The sequence below is a fragment of the Nelumbo lutea genome, chromosome 3 (genome assembly GCF_056320005.1).
Source record: "Nelumbo lutea isolate HS-2025 chromosome 3, American lotus-T2T, whole genome shotgun sequence".
Classification (NCBI taxonomy): Eukaryota; Viridiplantae; Streptophyta; class Magnoliopsida; order Proteales; family Nelumbonaceae; genus Nelumbo; species Nelumbo lutea.
The window spans coordinates 28,782,801-28,802,283 of record NC_142686.1 but is presented as its reverse complement, the minus strand read 5'-3'; the positions used below and the strand labels follow the sequence as shown (position 1 = coordinate 28,802,283).

General features: G+C 40.6%; 1 protein-coding gene across 4 annotated transcripts in view; it reads left to right on the top strand.

Annotated features, from left to right (window-relative positions):
* Positions 1–19,220, top strand: part of RAD4 (DNA repair protein Rad4 family) — a 46,901-nt gene extending 27,681 nt beyond the window's left edge. For all 4 annotated transcript variants that reach the window (XM_088977541.1, XM_088977540.1, XM_088977539.1 and 1 more), the window contains exons 13-14: positions 18,211–18,420; positions 18,535–19,220. In XM_088977541.1, the coding sequence (XP_088833667.1) occupies positions 18,211–18,420; positions 18,535–18,927 (603 nt within the window). In that variant the 3' untranslated portion in view covers positions 18,928–19,220. The remainder of the gene's footprint in view (positions 1–18,210; positions 18,421–18,534) is intronic.
* The last annotated feature ends 263 nt before the right edge of the window (positions 19,221–19,483 follow it).

Here is a 19,483-nt window from a genome sequence, read left to right as displayed (position 1 = left end):
CTCTGAGAATCCAATTCCCTTTGCTCTATGCACTCTCCACTTACAAACTTGAACCTATATCAAAATTTGTGTTTTCTCTGAATTGGGTTTAAGTTGGGAATTTGGCTTTAGAAGAGGGCTTAGGGATTTAGAGTGTGACTCTTTTATGCTTTTATTAGCTAAACATGGGTCAGTTTATTTGGATCAAACTTTGGAGGACAATAGGGTGCGGTTAATTTCATCGAATGAATTCTTCACTTGTGCCTCTTTTTTCAATTTCTTAACACAATCGAATGATTTGGGGGTGAACTTCTCGGTGAAAGAAATTTGGAGCAAGCCTATCCCTCCTAATACTCAGGCCCTTTGTTGGGAGATCTTTCTTGGAAAATCAGCACCTGTGATGTGCTACAGAAAAGAAGGCCAAATAGATGCCTATCCCCTCACATGTGTTCTCTCTGCTTGAATAGTGGTGAAGCTATTTCCTATATCTTTACTTCCTGTTCCTTTGTGCGTTATGTTTGGGAGCAACTATGTTACTAGTTGGGTTCAGATGAATTCCTCCTTAGGATGCGGCAGGCCTTTTTGATTGTCATTTCTTGAGACAGCCAACAAAATGACGAAGATTACTTTGGAAAGCAACAAGAGCAGTGATGGTTTGGACCATTTGGGAAGAAAAAAATGGGAGGATTTTCAATGATAAGAGTAGGACCTAGGCAGAAATCCTTGAGTTAGTTAAGCTGAAAGCTGCACATTTGGGTGAAAACTTTGGATGATTTCAAAGTCTTTTTACTGAATAATATCTTGAGAACCTTGAAAGAGGTGGCACTATCAACTATAGACAAGGCAAGAGCAGTGATGGTTTGGACCATTTGGGAAGAAAGAAATTGGAGAATTTTCAATGACAAGAGTAGGACCCAGACAGAAATCCTTGAGTTAGTTAAGCTTAAAGCTGCACATTGGGTGAAAACTTTGGATGATTTCAAAATCTTTTTACTGAATGATATCTTGATAACCTTGAAAGAGGTGGCACTATCAGCTATAGACAAGGCAAGGACAGTGATGGAATGGAAGCCCCCTGTCTCCAGTTTTATAATGATGGGAGCTTCACTGGTAATAGGGGATTGGCAGGGGTAGGGGGTGTCTTCGGAGATGAAGAGGGTACAGTGGTGGCTCTATAGTCAGGACCCTTGGAGCATAGCGATTCATTGACAGCTGAACTGGTTAGTCTACTGCAGGGGTTAAGGCTTGTGTAAAAACTGGGCCTCCACAATCTAGAGGTGGAAGGGGATTCCCAAGTAGTAATCTCATGGACCAGAAATGGTTCCCAGCTTCCTTGGGTATTCAAGTATAAATTCAGGGAAATTGTAAACTAACAAGGGAACTGATTACTGAGTGTTTCCTTGAAGTGGGTAAGAACAGAAAATGGAATGGCAGATTCTCTGGCCAAACAAGGGGCTGTGAGACAGCAAATATTTTGGGCAAATCTGTAATCTTTGTTGATTTGGGTGGAACTTACACCCCAGATCTTGTAATTCCTGATCTTTCATTAATAAAATTCCTTTTCTGCTGATAAAAAAAAACCAGGCATAAGCAATGGAACAAAAACTCCTACATCATTCAAATCTTCTGCTAGTCTTCAGCATTATCACCCCTTAACATAACCTACAACTCCTTTCCTAGCATTAGGGTGTGTTATGAAGCGAATGGGATCTAATATCTGATCTGCTTCATACTCTTATTTAGCAATTTTGGTCACTACTAGGGGTCCACACAAAAATGAAGAGAACATGGATTCATTGTCCCAACAAGTCATCCTTCTTGGGGGTCTGCAGGGGGCATAATAACATTATGGAAGAATGAGGTTTGCATAGCAAGGGAGGAGTTGATAGGCCAATTTTCAGTTTCATTGAAGTTTGGGCAGGTGGAGGATGGTTTCGAGTGGGTGTTAACAAATGTTTACGGGCCTAATGATTATAGAGAGGAGGAATCTATGGGAAGAGTTGGGGGATATAAGGGGATTGTGGGATGGACCTTGGTGTTTAGGAGGTGATTTTAATGTAATTAGGTTTACAGAAGAAACAAATAATCCTAAACAGAGAGTGACTACATGCATGAGAAAATTTAATCAATTTGTGGAGGTTCTTGAGCTCAAAGAGATTTTGTTAGCGCATAGTAATTATACATGGTCCAACCTACAAGTGAATCCCATCTGTTCTAAGCTGGATAGATTTCTTTTCTGAGTAGATTGGGAGGAACATTGGGGTAGTTTGACTTCTAGGGCACTTCCAAGGGTACTTCAGACCATTGGCCTATTATGATTGGTGAGGAAGAGTTGGGAAATGCAGGGCCTGCCCCGTTCAGATTTGAAAATATGTGGCTACATCACCCGGGTTTTATTAATAAAGTCAAGGATTGGTGGATGGAGAGTGATCCTATTGTAGATTGGAATGGGATGAGGTTCCATAAGAAGCTACAATTCTTGAAGGGTAAAATTAAGGAATGGGATAATTTAGAATTTGAGAGATAGAAGAAAGGAAGCAAGCTGTGATTGCATAACTGGAAGATTTGGATGTGAGGGAGGGGAGGGGTTGTATTACACATGAGGACAAAGAACAAAGGTGGAAATTGCGAAAACATTTGGAGGATGGCTTGTTCAAGGAGGAAATTAGTTGGAAACAAAAGTCAAGGTGTAAATGGTTGAAGGAGGGGGATAGGAATCCTAAATTCTTTCATGTTTTGGCAAGTGGGAGAAGAAGGAAAAACTTTATCTCAAGTTTGGAAGTGGAGGGGATCACTTTATCTAATCAGGGTGAGATTGCTAGGGCGTTTGCAAACCATTTCAGATCTATCTATAGAAAACCTTTAAGTAATAGGGTGTGGATTGAGGGGATGGAACGGCCAAACCTAAGTTTAGAAGATAGGGAATGGTTGGAGAGAAAGTTTGAGGTGGAGGAAGTAAAGGAGGCAGTATTTTATGGATGGGTCAAAGGCTCCAAGCCCAGATGGTTTTGCGATGGCATTTAATCAGGACTGCTGGGAGATTTTGAAAGAAGATTAAATGCTAGTCTTTGATGAGTTCCATAGAAGAGGAGTGATTAATTCGGGGTTGAATTCCACATTCATTGCTTTGGTTCCCAAGAAGAGAGAAGCAACACATCCAAGGGATTATAGACCAATCAGTCTAGTAAATAGTCTGTATAAGATCATTACGAAGGTTTTGCCCCTTAGGATTAGATAGGTGCTTGTAGAGAACATTGATGTGGACCCCACGGCTGTGGTCCCCACTGTGTTTGTATGGCAGCACAACATGTATTCTTTGTTAGTTATGTCAGTGTTAGTTGGTAGTTATTTCAGTTTTGTTGTTATTTCAGCTTTATTATTAGTTTATTTGCCATGTAAGCAATAAGGGTGATTCAGCCTTTTTTTTACAATTAGTAAACATATAAATACTAAGAGTGGGTCGGCAGATCAACTCATTCGACCCTCTCTCTCCTTTTCTAAAACCCTTCGTGTGCTTCTGCTTTTCTCCCTCTTTTCTTCTTCTTTTCTCCTTCTGAAATCTTGTCTTTTACTTTCGGATTCAAGACTGATTGTAGTCTTGATCGACTACTTGGTATCAGAGCAAGGATTAGGGTTTCTCATGTGAGTCTGATCCAGCCAACCACATGAGAGTTGTCTAGGGCTGGGAGATGGGAGAGTGCAAGTAGTCAGGAAGAACTAGAAAAGGCTTCGGATCCCCAAGATTAGGGTTTTGCATCAGACAGTAGGAGGCGGCCAGAGTTCTTCTTTCACAAAGTAAGTTTTTTGCTTGAGAACAACCTTGAAAGAACCATCTTGGTCTATTCTGAGAGGTGCGGCTGAAACTTTTTTCTCTTTAGGGTTTTGAGAGAAAACCCTAAAATTCAGACCTGTTGATTGGTTTCAGATCAGATCTGAACTGGGTTCACCCTAAACATTCAGAACTGTCGATTGGTTTCAGATCAGTTCTGCACTGAGTTCATACAGAATTCTGTTTTCCTTTGTTTGTGGAAGACCTAGGCCGGCTGTTACCTGTTGCTTAGGTGCTGTTTCCTATTACAATAGCTTTAAAAGGTTTTGATTGCTAATTCTTAACCAAGAATGGAGTTCAAGAATCAAGGGGAAAGTGCTTTTGGGACTAGCAATTCTGGTAATATGTCTGAGAATGCATTTGAGATTACAATTGTGAGGTTTGATGGATCCAATTACTTAGAATGGACTCAATTGGCCATGATGGCTATTGGGGGTAGAGGAAAACTTAGCTACCTATTGGGAGATGTGAAAGAACCATCTAAAGAGGACCAAATGTATACCAAATGGGTTTAGGAGAACTACTTGGTTATGACTTGGCTGTGCAAATCTATGCAGCCAAATATCAGCCGAAACTATTTGTGGGCAAAAACAGCTAAGGAAATCTGGGATGTCATGAAAGAAACCCACTTCTAATACCATTATTTCAAATAACCAAGGAGCTTTTGTGAGGGGAAGACAAATAAACAATCAAATACTTATAGCAAATGAGAGTGTGGAGGACTTCAAGAAATCAAGGAAAAATGGTGTGGTTTGTAAGCTAGATTTGGGAAAAGCTTATGATTTGGTAGATTTGTCCTTTTTGCTAGAGGTAATGATCAACTTTGGGTTCAGAGATAGATGGTGCAGGTGGGTTTTGGGGTGTATTAGGACTTTCCACTACTCTATTTTGGTGAATGGAACGGTGGTGGACTTCTTCCCAGCTTTGAGGGGAATAAGACAGGGAGACCCCCTTTCTCCTTTCTTGTTCGCTTTGGTTGCTGAAGTCTTAGGGAGATTGATCTGTAGGGCAGATTCTATAAGTCTAATCAAAGGGTGGAGAGTTGGCAGGGAGTACATACAACTCACACATTTGCAGTTTGCAGATGATACGATTCTCTTCCGTGAGGGAGGGGACATGAATTGGATTAGGAATTTGAAACTTACAATACAACTCTTTGAGCAAATGCGGAATCTGAAAGTAAACTTTGATAAAAGTTGTGTTGTAGGTGTGAATATGGGGGGAAGTGAGATCCTTGCGTGTGCAAACATTTTGGATTGTGAAGTGTCGAATTGGCCTCTAATTTACCTTGGTCTTCCTCTAGGAGATAATCCTCAAAAAGGACGTTTTAGGACTAGTTGTGGAGGGGCTTGAAAAGAGACTTGCATCTTGGAAGAAAAACTATCCACCTCTTGGAGGAAGAATCACCTTAATTAGGTCTACTTTAGCTAACTTGCCCATTTATTACCTTTCAGTTTTTAAGGTGCCTGCAGGAGTGGCTAGCAAGTTGGAAAAGCTAATGAGAGATTTCCTGTGGGAGCCAGGGGAGGGGAAAAAGGACCATAGGGTTAGATGGGAGATGGTGTGTAGGAGTAAGCAAGATGGAGGGCTAGGCATTGGGAACATAAGGAATAGGAACTTGGCTTTACTAGGGAAATGGCTATGGAGATTTTCATTGGAGGAGTAGAAGATCAAGATTGTAATCAGTCTTGAATCCTAAAAGGTTTTAGATTTGCAAAACAGAAGAGAAAGTGAGAGAAATGAGAGAAGCAAGAGTACACAAGTTGTTGAAAGGAGGGACAGATTCTAATAGATCTGCCGCCGCCACTCTCTTAATATTTATAGGTTATGTTTAGTACATAATGGAAAGGACACATTTGCCCTTGGTACTTACATAATAAATAAAGTAAATAAAAACTGAATTGACAAACTGACTCAAACTGACACTACTATAACTGAAACAAATAACTACACTGCTGTCCTACGAACACAGTGGGGGCCACTGCAGTGGGGCCCACATCAGTGTTCTCTACACCCCCTGAAGTTGGGAGTAGATATCTATCATGCCCAACTTGGATAGGTCTGTCTCTAACTTCTTCCTTGGTACAACCTTGGTGAGGATATCCGTGAGCTGCATATTAGATGTGATGTACGGAAGACACACTTCTTGTGATGTGACCCTTTCTCGCACAAAATGTCAATCAACTTCGATATGTTTAGTTCTGTCATGCTGCACTGGGTTGTGGGCTATATTAATAGCTGCCTGATTATCACAATACAACATTAAGGGCTTTTCATAGTCAATACCCGATTCTTCAAGTAGTGACCTCAGCCATAAGATTTCAGCCACTCCATTAGCCATTGACTTGTATTCCGCTTCAGCACTGGAGCGGGAAACAACACTCTGCTTCTTACTCCTCCAAGAGACAAGGTTACCTCCCACCAGGGCACAATATCCAGAGGTAGACTTTTTGTCATCAACACTTCCAGCCCAATCGGCATCTGTATAGACTTCCACCCTCATGTGATTATTGTTCTTGAGCAATATACCTCTACCCGGGCATCTCTTCAAGTATGCTAATATTCTCTCTGCCGCAAGAAGATGAGAAGTTCTAGGGGAGTGCATGTACTGGCTAACAACATTAACTGTATAGCTGATATCCGTCCGAGTGAGGCAGAGATATAGAAGCTTTCCAACCAACCGTTTGAACATAACTTTGTCTTCAAGAGGCTCCCCACCCTCTGCACTAATCTTGTGATTTTGTTTGATGGGTGTATCGGCCGACTTAACACCCAACTTTCCAATTTCTGCCAATAGATCTAGAACATATTTTCTCTGAGAGATAAAAATCCCCTGCTTGGATTTAGCAACCTCAATACCTAAAAAGTACCGTAGTGCACCAAGATCTTTCACCTCAAACTCTTGATGAAGGAGCTGTTTGAGGGACTCAATCTCATGACTGTCATTTCCTGTCACCACAATATCATCAACATATACTGCTAGTAGTGTTAGAGAGGACTCCACCCTCTTGATGAATAGTGTATGATCTGACTGGGCCTGTACATAACCAAACCTTCCAAGGGCTAATCTGAACCTATCAAACCGGGCTCTAGGTGACTGCTTTAAACCATACAATGCTTTGTTCAGTCGGCAAATCTTCTTACCTGTTTTTGTATCATAGAATCCAGGAGGCAACTGCATGTAAACCTCTTCTTGTAAGTTTCCATTCAGAAAGGCATTTTTAACATCCATCTGAAACAGGGGCCAAGAATGATTTGCTGCAAGGGATAACAAAACTCGAATGGTGGTCATCTTGGCTACTGGGGCAAAGGTCTCCAAGTAGTCTATACCATAAGTTTGAGTGAACCCCTTTGCAACCAGCCAGGCTTTGTACCTTTCAATAGAGCCATCAGCATTATGCTTCACAGTGAACACCCATCTGCATCCCACCAGTTTCTTTCCTTTTGGTGGGTCAACCAGTGCCTAAGTATTATTCTTCAACAGGGCATCCATTTCGACTTGCATTGCATCTTTCCATTCTGGAACTGATAAGGCTTCTTGCACTGTTCTTGGAATAGGGACATCGGCAATGGAAGTGAGATAGGACCGGTAATATGGTGATAGACGATCATAGGATAAGAATTGTGAGATGCTGTGAGCTGTAGAAGTGGTGCAATGTCGTTTCCCTTTGTGAATGGCAATAGGGAGATCAAGGTCATCCACAGGAGGGGAAGTGGCAACAGTGAGAGGTATCTCAGTAGACTCTGGATCTAGAGGCACAGAAGGAACTGGAGCTGGCCGGGACTGCCGAAGACTAGGATCAACCTGCCTGCATCGCCTATGATAGACTCTCAACTCCGGCTCCCTCTGACCACCCTCACCACTACAACCTTCATTACCCAGTGGAATAGTTTAAGGAACAGCCCCACTTCTACCAGTCCCACTTCCACTCTCACTGCTCTCCCCTTGAGGAAAGAAACTCAAAATAGCCCCACTCTCACTGCTCTCCCCTTGAGGAAAGAAACTCAAAACAGCCCCACTCTCACTGCTCTCCCCCTGAGGAGAAACCCTAGGATAATAGGGTGTCTCCTCAAAGAAGGTGACATCCATGGAGACAAACCGTTTCTCTGAAACCGGATCATAGCAGCAATAATCCTTTTGAGTTTGTGCATAACCAAGGAAAATGCATTTGGAGGCCTTAGGTTCAAATTTGGAATGATGAGGCCCGAGAAGCTGAACGAAACAGGTACAACCAAAGGTTCTAAGGGGAACAATGAACAACTCTTCGTCTGGGTATAGAAGGGAAAAGGGGGTTCTCATATCAAGGACCCGGGAAGGAACTCGATTAATGAGATAAACTGCCATGAGGATAGCATCACCTAGAAGCGAATAGGTACATTGGAGGTAAACATAATGCTTCTAGCCACCTCCAAGATATGCCTATTCTTCCTTTCGACAACGCCGTTCTGCTGTGGTGTATAAGGGCAAGTGCTCTGGTGAATAACTCCATGGCTAAGAAGGTAGGAGGTCAATGGCTGAGCAAAGTATTCCTTTGCATTATCAAATCTAAGGACTTTGATTTTGGTCCCAGACTGAGTGAGAACCATCTGATGGAAGTTTTGGGTCAGAGCAGGAACCTCATCCCGAGAACGCATAAGATAGACCCAAGAAAACCGGGTATGGTCATCAATAAACAGTAGAAAATATCTGTACCCACCCATAGAAGAGATATGATATGGCCCCCAAACATCAGTATGCACATTATCAAAGGAGGAATTACTCCTTTTATTACTTAAAGAATAAGAGGTTCTACAATGTTTGGCAAACTCACAACTCTCACACCTCAACTTTGATAACTCAACAGACTCAAATAAAGCAGGAAACAGACTCTTCAAAGACTTAAAAGACAAATGACCTAATCGGTTATGCCAAACCATAACCAAACTCACAGACTGGGAAACAAAAGACTTCTTATCCACTGACTCCTCCTGACGAGAACTCTCTCCAAGCAGATAGATCCCGTTTGTCTCATGGCCAGTCCCAATCACCTTCCTCGTCTCCAAATCCTGAAAAACACATCGGTCAGGGAAAAAGGTTACTGAACAGTTCATGTGTTTTGTAATACTACTAACTGAAAGCAGGTTAGTATCAAGCTTAGGAACATGTAAGACAGAAGATAAAGAGATAGTTTCCGATAGCTTGATGTCCCCCTTGCCCGAAATGGGAACAAGAGAGCCATCAGCAATGGATACTCTATCTTGGCCAGAGGACAAGTGATAAGAAGTGAACAAAGATGGCAAGCTAGTCATATGGTCAGATGCACCTGAATCTATTACCCAACAGTGATCAGTATTACCTGGAGCTGAAGCATGGTAAGCTGAGGCTCGAGTACCTGAATGTGCAAATGCAGATGTGGCAGGAGCTGATGGTGACTGAGATGGCTGAGCTGAACTCCCAACTTCCTTTTCCAACTGTATGAGGGCAGCCCGAACAACAGCTAAAGTCTCCAGGGATGTGCCTAATGAGGATGTTGAATCAGTGTTCACTGCGATATGAGCATTACCCTTCTTATTTCTTAGTTTTGTTGGGACCAAGTGAGGATGTAGCCTCCAACAAGTATCTTTTGTGTGCTTGGGTTTCTTGCAATGTTCACATACCAGATCCCGTTTATCTTCCTTCTTCCGGTCCCTTTTTGAGTCACCCCCTGGCTTGGGTTTAATAGCTGTCAAGGCTGGGAAAGAGGGCTGAGGCTGCATCATAACTTTCCTCATGGTCTCTTCACTGTGCACCAGGGAGTATGCTTGAGAAAGGGTCACACTATCTCTTGTCAATATCTGTTGTCGCACAATGTCATATTTTGAATTCAAACCAGCCAGAAATTCAAATACCCTATTCGTCTCGACTTGCTTTCTGTGAGTCTGTGCATCTTTGGGACTCTCCCACTCAAGGGTCTCTAGATGGTCAATCTCATTCCACAAGGATTTCAAGGTAGAGAAGTAGACTGAAACTGGCTTCTCTCCTTGTTTAAGGCTGTTCACCTCACACTTCAGTTCATAGGCTCTGGCAACATTAAGGGGTTGGGAATAGGTTTCTTTCACAACATCCCATATCTCTTTAGCTATCTTTGCCCACAAGTAATTTCGGCTAATATGTGGCTGCATAGAATTACACAGCCATGCCATAACTAAATAGTTCTCTTGAACCCACTTGGTGTATGTTGGGTCCTCCTTGGAAGGTTCTTTCACATCTCCCAAGAGGTAACCCTGTTTTCCCCTTCCTCCAATAGCCATCATGGCTGATTGCGCCCACTCCAAATTATTTGACCCATCAAATCTCATAATTGTAATCTGAAACCCGGTTTCAGATACATTACCATAACTGTGGTTTCCAAAACTGCTTTCTCCCTGACCCTTAAACTCCATCTTTGATCAAGATTCAGTGGCTACAAACTGCTAGAGCAATTATACCAGAAAACAGAGTCAAGCGAGTAAGTCTGAAATCTGATCTGAAACCAACACAAATCTGATCTGATCCGATCTGAAACCAACCCAAATCTGATCTGAAATCAATCGCCTATCACAGTATATGCAAGAAATCAACTCAAATCTGATCTGAAATCAATTGGCATGCACATTACCGGGCAGCCTATCAATCTGAGATGCTATTCTCTGAAATCACTTATGTGGGGCCCACTGCTGTGAGAGCAAAAATAGGGTTTCAACTGTAGGTTTGAAGTAAGTGCTCAGTTGCACTCTCCAAGCAGTCCGCACAAGTGGGACTTGTCGTAGGGCAATATGAAACCCTAAAAACTAATCACCTTTGAAGAGGAGGGTTCGGCCCAACAGTCAAACCCTAGAAACAAACTTAACCACAGTTCGGCAAGCCAAACCCTAGAACAAACTTGAACACAGTTCAACCTATCTCGGCTGGTTGCAGTCTCTGAAACTCAGTAAAAAAAAAACTTACTAATTACCTGTCTTCGGTTTACTGTCTTCTAGGGTTACCTGAACCCTAACCTTCGCTGCCTTTTCCTGATTACCAACTCTTTGCAAGTCGTGGCAAGTCTTCAACTGCTGCGAACCTCTCCTGGTAATCTCTGAGATTCAGCCACCGAAAAACTTTTTCAAAGCTTCCAGCCCTAGCTAGTCCTCATGTGGTCGGCTGGACTAGACACACATGAGAAGCCCTAGATAGGCTCTGATACCAAGTAGAAGATCAAGACTGTAATCAGTCTTGAATCCTAAAAGGTTTTAGGTTTGCAAAACAGAAGAGAAAGTGAGAGAAAGGAGAGAGAATAGAAGAGAAGCAAGAGAACACAAGTTATTGAAAGGAGGGACAGATTCTAACAGATTTGCCGCCGCCACTCTCTTAATATTTATAGGTTATGTTTAGTACATAATGGAAAGGACACATCTGCCCTTGGTACTTACATAATAAATAAAGTAAATAAAAACTGAAATAAGTAACAACTGAATTAACAAACTGACTCAAACTGACACTACTATAACTGAAACAAATAACTACACTGCTGTCCTACGAACACAGTGGGGCCCACATCAGTGTTCTCTACAGAAGGAAAATTGTGGGCTAAGATAATTTGTAGTATTCACGGGCTTGGAGAGAATGGTTGGGACTCTGGGATTCTGGCTATGTCTACAAGAGCATCACCTTGGAAATCAATCCAAGCTATTTTGCCTCTATTTTCTCCTTGGATCAGGTATGACTTGCACTCAGGTAACCTCATAAAGTTTTGGGAACATGTTTGGGTTGGGGAGTCTCCTTTGAAAGACCAATTTTCGTCTCTTTTTGCAATCTCCACTTTCAAAAATGAACCAATTGCCACATTCCTTGTTTCCTCAATTTCAAATTCTGGGTTTGGTTGGAACTTGGGCTTGAGAAGAGCACTCAGAGATATCGAATTGGATAGTACCTCAACTCTCTTGTCCATTCTTAATGGGATTTTCTTGGAGCCTACAAAAACATATAGTAGGATTTGGACTTTGTCTCCTTCCGGATCCTTTACTTGTGCCTCCTTCTTTAAAGCCCTAATACAATCGGAAATTCCTATTGGTTTGTCATTCCCTGTCAAGGAAGTGTGGTGTCAACCTATACCTCCGAGGATTGGGAGTTTCTATTGGGAAACTTTCCTAGAAAGTGTTAGCACAGGTGATTTACTTCAAAGAAAAAGACCCAATGGCTGTTTATCTCCACACTGGTGTGTTCTTTGCAAAGCCGCTGGTGAGTCTGGTTACCACTTACTAATATCCTATATTTTGGAAAAAAATATTTGGGAATGGTTTGCTTCTTTGTTTGGGTGCAGGTGGATCTCCCCAACAAACGTGCAAAGCTTGTTTTCCTCTTCCTCTCTTGACTGCTCAACAAAAAGATCAAGAATCATGTGGAGATGTGTGAGAGCTGCTGTTTGTTGGACAATATGGAAAGAAAGAAATTCAAGGATCTTTTCAGAAAAGGAGAGAGGTTTGGAAACTATGCTAGAAGTGATTCATATAAGGGTAATACACTGGCTGAAAACAATGGATGAATTCACAGATTTTTCAACAGATGATATGTTAAGAAAATGGAAAGAAATTGCTAGTTCAGTCTCAAGTAAGAAGACATCGAATCTCATATGGAACCCTCCACCTCCTGGTTTTGTCAAACTAAATTTTGATGGCAGTAGCATGGGGAATCCAGGGCCCTCGGGTATTGGGGGGGTGTTAAGAGAGAAAGGTAATGTAATAGTTATCTGGCCCAATTGGAGTGGGAGACTCTTTGAGGGCTGAGGTGTTAGCAGCTTTGGAAGGGGCACAAAGGGCCAATGACCTTAATGTCAAGAAATTGACTATAGAGGGAGATTCTGTGATTGTAGTGGTCTGGCTAAAAGAAGACACCTCTAAGATGTGGAGCTACAGTAATGAAAGAGAGTTCAAATGGATGATTAAGAATATGGAAGTTCAGTGTACTTGGGTAAAGAGAAATGCCAACTCCTTTGCTGATGGATTAGCTAGGCAAGGGGTTAATAGGGTTTCTGGGTTCTGGGCTCAGTTGTAATTGTTGTTTTTATCAGTTTGGGTGCATTCCCAACTTCTGGAGAGTTAAGATACCTTAGCTCCTATTCTTTGCAAGTTTACTACCATTTAATGAAATCTGTGGTTATTGATCAAAAAAAAAAGTTGCAATAAAAAAAAGATATATTCTGCTAGATCTAAGCTGGTCAACTTAACTCAGCTTGACAAAGCCTTGTCTCAACTATATGGGGTTGGCTACATGAATCATGTTTTTCTGTTCCACAGTTCTGCTCTGCTTATTGCTATGTCCATTGGCAAGTATGGGCCTTCAAATTATTTCTCACTATTATAATCCAATCTGCCTTTGAATTCTGTTAGAATGTGACTGTAGAAGTAAGAGAAAGATGAGAAGAAGAAGAAGAAGAAGAAGAAGAAGAAGAAGCGAAGAAAATAGAGAGGGAAAGAAATCTGGTTCGAACAAGAGAGAAATCTGTCTCTCTCTAGTCGGCCAGATCAATTTATATGTTTCTATTAAATCATAAAAAGACTCCTTTGCCCCTACTTAAGTGAGGGACACAACTACTAATAGAACATTACACATCAGCAACTTAAACATAAACATAAAGACTAAAATGCCTCTACACAGTCGACATTAACATTCACTACTTCAACACATGTTTGTTTTGGCCTGCTCCTGGTTCTTCTAGACCTTTCAACTTGCAATAGGTTAGTTATCCTTGCTACTGCTGTAGATGGTCTTCTCTGTACATAAACAAGCATCTTAATCTACTTTACCTGATTTTATCACTTGTCAAGGCTACAACATTCTAATAAATCTGCTTATTTCTGGTTCTATCGTTTCTAATTTTCTCACTCATTCATCTCAAAATTTGTATCTCTATTGCGTTCATCTTTTGGACATGTTTCTTGAATGCCCAACACTTTGCTTTATATAACATTGCTAGCCTTATAGCCACTTTAAAAAACTTTTGTTTTAGTTCAAGTGGTATTCCCCTATCTTATAGGACTCTGGATACACACCCCTTCTGCACATCCTGCTCTAATTCTATTGGATGATATCCTCTTCGATCTCTCTCTCTCTCTCTCTCTCTCATTATCAAATCAAGGTAATATTAAATTCTACTGAATTGTGCTCCTATATTATTAAATTTACATAGCATTTGTTTCATTTTAGTCCTACTTATCTTAATACTTTGTTTTTAATTTTTTGAAGCATCTCTTGCCAAATCTAATTTTGTATGATCCCTCTTTAGTTTCGTGAATTAATAACATTGTTTTCAAGGCACTAAGAAAAAGCTAGGTGACATGGAGACACCTTGACGCGTAGGCACCTAGGTGCTGGGTTTTTTAAAATAAACAATATAAATCTGTAGAGAAGATGGGCCGAATGGCCCATAGACAGTCATTTCATGTTATGTTATGTTTCTCTCTATTGTGGGCCCTATTCTAGACCCATACTCTGTAATATTTTGTTTTTTGTATTTTCCTGCCCACTCAAGGGCCTCTCTGTAATTTGTCAAAGATTAACTTATTAATAAGATGTTTAGAGTGTTAGAGAGTGAAATGTTCGAACCTCTTACTCTCTAACACTCATTGCCGCCAGCTCTCTCTTCTCTTCCTTTCTTGTTTGTTTATTTTCTGGTTTGCATCTAATCTCAAACAGTTCCATACATCAAGTGGGCTGTTTTTCAACTTGGTATCAAAGCGGGCCATTGCTTGGCGTGTCCCTCATGTGGTTCTAGTTCAGCCAACTACATGAGGAGGTTCTAGGGCTGAAAGTTTACAGTCATCCGCCTGGTTCTTGGAGGTCATTGGAGGGTGCCCAAGTTTCTATACACTTGGAGAAGGGTTCGGTGACCAGGAAGAATCAGATAGCAAATTGTTTAGCCTGATTTGAAATCAGAGAAAAGGAATTTCGAAGTTATCTCAGAGAACAAGTGTTCGGCCTGGTTTATAGTTCAAACCAGAGACTCTCTTACTGTAAGTCTTTTCTCAGTCCTTTGCTGGGTTATTTTTTGTTGTTTGGGAGGACTGCTAAAGCATTCAAAGCCCACCTCCATTCGGCCCACTGTTGCTGGACTGATTCTACTCAGAAATTTATGGGTTGTTTTGGAAGTGCTATTCGACTGATTATTGGACTGCCAAGCTGCTGAAACTGATCTAAAACTAAGTGGTACTAGTCTCATCTTCATCCCAGTCTCTTCTTGGACCTATACTGAACACTTTGAAGTGGTTTCTTCTAGTTAACAGTAGGTTGTTAACTACTACACATTGAGTGTTCGACAAAAGGTCTCTTAAGGGCTGTGGCCCTTTTTTCTTCTCTTTGGGACAACGACTGTTGGGAACCTGAAATACCTTGTGATTGGAGGTTTGCTGGGTGTCCTTTGAAGGCTGAAACAGTAAAGAAAGAACTACCACCGAACTGGTCTGTCACAGTTATCAAGATTGAACTAATTCTGTGAGCTAGTTGTTGTTGCCTATTCAAATCAAATTAAACTCATCAAGACCCCAGTACCTTGGGAAACCTATTGAAAATCCTAATTGGAGCCTTTACATGATGGATTTTTCAAGCCTTGAAAACAAGAATGCTGCTGAATATGGACAGATTTTGGGAACCCCAACCGATTCTATGCTGGCTGTAAATACAGTTAAGCTTGATGGGACCAACTACTTGGCTTGGTCACAATCAATGAAAATCCATATTTGTAGCAAAGGAAAATGGGGTTTTATTTCTGGGAGCAAGAAAGCTCCTCCAGAGGATGATCCATCTTATGAGAGATGGGTGCAAGAAAACTACACAGTGATTGGGTGGCTTGTGAACTCGATGCAGCCACAGATTAGTCAGCATTATCTGTGGATGAACTCGGCTAAAGAAATCTGGGATAGTGTTGCAGAAACTTACTCCCAAAAGTTGAATGCTGCCAGAGCTTACAAACTGAGAAGTGATGTGAAGAATCTAAGACAGAGGGAGAAGTCACTTGCAGCATACTTCTCAACCCTAAAATCTATATGGCAAGAGATTGATTTGATAGAGGCTGTGACATGGGATACCACTAAGGATGCTGAAACATACAGGAAAATACAAAAAACAGAACATTACAGAGTATGGGCCTAGAATAAGGCCCACAACAGAGAGAAACATAACATAACATGAAATGACAGTCTATGGGCCATTCGGCCCATCTTCTCTACAAAATCCTAGGGTACTCTAATGTCTCCGCTCTGGGTGTTTTGACATTAGTCATTGCACCATCAAATATGTTCTTAATTAGGTTCACATACCAGAAAGGGCATGCCTCAAAGTAGTAATAAATGATTAAAATGCTAATAACTTAACAATGGATACGGCACCATCAAATGGAATGGTGAAACAAAGTGAAGATCTCTTTTATCATGGAACTTTTCCATCTTGTGAGCCTCTCCCATTTATACATTGTTTACACAATTATACTTTGCCATTTCTCAAGATCCTTTATTATGGAACTTCTCCATCTTGGAAGTCTCTCATTTATACATCATTAATACAATAATACTTTTCCATTCTCCAAAAAAAAAAAAAAAAGAACTCAATAAAAAGATAGCTTCTATGTCTCCCTAGCTTAAAACCAAATTGGTTTTCTAATGTATATGTTCCATGTAATGATCTTTTATCAATGACTCAATCACTTTCTCCCAAAATTTGATAGTGTAGCTCACAAGTCTAATCCTGCAATAATTATTATAACATTGTACATTGCCTTTGTTTTTAATAATAGGCACCATGATGTTCTTTCTCCATTCATCTAACATTTATTTTATTTTCATTATCTTATTAAATTGTTTGGTTAACCTTTTTGCTTTGTGAGACTACACAATGGGGGGTAGTCCATCCCCTTGTGATGATGGACTTTGATCCCAAGTCTCCACTTCAACCAGCCAGACACTGTTAACCATGATAACCCTACCTCTCCCATACCTTTCGAGATTGTTATTTGAGATACTTCTAATTCCTTCCCCTTGTTCATCTTATTTAAATCGTCTCTTGCCTCTAAAGATCTAATTTTATGAAAGTACTATAGCTTCTAGTTATTATTGGGGCTATGAACCCTTTCCTAGCTCGCAGTCTCTATATTTTCTTTATTTAGTAATTAAAAAAAAACTATTCCATTTTCCAAGATTTCCTTACCCTACCCTTCGATAAGGCTCTTTGATTTTTTTCTTTGATGTTACTAACTTGATTGAAAATTTTTGTTTCTTTTTTCTCATCTTTCCAAGTTTATAAATTTCATTTTTTCTCTCTTTGGTGCCTACCTCATAGTAAAGTTAATCATATGCCTTAAACTTTGGTATTCTCTTTAGCTAACTTGACCAACTTGACCAAAATCATCTTATACATGGTATGGTTGTGTTCCAGTTTCAGGTCCATTTTCAGTTGGCATGATATTATGATGAGCTATGGTTATCTGAATACTTGTACATGCCTAGCATAATGGTGTCTGATGTGATCCACACTCAATATGATGGCAGACACAGCATGGGCACTTATATATATACTCTATTAACACTTTTAAAATATGTAAATTGGTGTATTTGAACTAATCATACTATAAATAATTTTAAAGGGTATTGCCCTATGTTGGTCCCATCTATCTAGGGTCTTGGGAGGGGAGGTCTGGATAAGGATCTGACCTTTGACCTTTTTTTCTTTTGCACAAAGTGGTCATTCTCATACTCAAACCTGCCTCTTCATGCTTCTCACCTTGGGAATTGACTATTACACCAAGTAATAGTAAAAAATTATATATGTTGGCAATTAATTAAGTTTGGCAAGACATAAGCCTTGAGAAATAGCATTTAACTTCAAAAGTGGATATAGAAGCATGAATAAACAAATGATATGGGGTGCTGTACCCGTATATGTGTGTGCAGTTTTAGGAAATGGGGAGTCGTATCTGTCTGTGTCAGTCAGGGTATAATAGATGATGAGTGTTTTGGAGGATCCCATTATGTTATGAGAAGTGATAAATAAGACCAAGGGTTCTGTTAGTAAATGCCAGTAACAACTAATCGATTCAAGTTGTTGGAATACATCTTGATCTTCTAACTCAAGCTGGATGAGAAGATTATCTCTTCCCGATTTTCCAAATTTCTAGACAGTATGGTAAAATAACAACCGACACTGGTGAATGAGCTACTAATCATGTAGTGCCTGACTTGCAATCCATTCTTGGGGGGATATACTCCTATTTTAGCGCTTAACATTACCCCAAGGGCACCACTCTGGTATGATATATCTTGAGGCATTGCTACCATGATGTCATGCTCTATACTACTTGAGGATATTGAAATGGAAAAATCTGTATTCTGTTATATGGATGTCCTCAAGTTAATTCTTGATTTGAATTTTCTTATAGAACGTGCGTGGTCAAGTGGATGTGTGGTCCGAGAAGTGTCTCCCACCTGGCACTGTGCACCTGAGGTTACCTAGGGTGGTCCCTGTTGTAAAGAGGCTGGAGATTGATTTTGCCCCTGCAATGGTTGGGTTTGAATTTCGGAATGGCCGATCCATTCCCATCTTTGAAGGGATTGTAGTGTGCAAAGAATTTAAAGGTGCAATATTGGAGGTAAAGTCCTTGACCATTTTTTGTTTATCCTTTAGGTTAATGAGAGATCTTTGGAACTGCAAGTTTCTAGAGGTAATGAATACTGTTTTTTATGTGATCTTTTCTGTTCTTCAGGCATATGCAGAAGAAGAAGATAGAAGAGATGCTGAAGAGAAGAGACGGATTGAAGCCCAATCTATTTCTAGATGGTATCAGCTTCTTTCATCAATTATAACACGACAACGGTTGAATAACTGCTATGGGGGTGATTCATTTTCACAGGCATCTGAACGCATCCTCCCAAAGGATGAAAAATATGGACCTAAGACTTCTACTAGCAAGGATGATGTGCAATCTCTTGGATGCCATGGCCATGTACGAGGTGCCAATTCTGATACTCAATCAGCTGTGCTTGGTGATGACCATGAACATGTATTTCCAGTAGAAGACCAGAGTTTTGATGAAGAAATTTCAGTGCGAACCAAACGCTGCCCTTGTGGGTTTTCAGTTCAAGTGGAGGAACTTTAGCACCTTAATCAGATACAACCTTCCTGTGACTCAACGGAGAGAGCTGTCATGAGCAACTGAAGTGCTGCGACGCAAGAGTACAATTTGTTTTGTCATTGTAGAAAACACGTGCATACTTAGCAGCTTGGAGATTTTGTTTCTCACTTTCTCGTTGTAGATCTCGGTTAGAAATGGAGCAAAGGGAATGTACATAGCTTGGTGGCAATATGTAAAATATGGTCCTGAGTCAAATCTGAAGAAAATTTTAAGGATGTTCTTGTTTCCCTTAAAAGCAAGAAAAAGAATTAAAGCCATTCATCTTTGTGACATATTTGTATGATGAAGCCTCGTTTATCTCAAGCACGTATGCTCAGCTGAGGCATCCAGGAGTTATACGTATTCTTTTTTCATTTTATCTTGCAGTATAAATGATAATACACTGGTCCGGGTCCAGTACATATTGAATAATCCTGCAGCCACCTGTCTCATCGTCTCAATGCTAATGCTAGAGGTGAGACTTAAAAAGAGGTCTAAGATCAAGTTGAAATGCATTACAGGTAACATGTATTCATTGTGC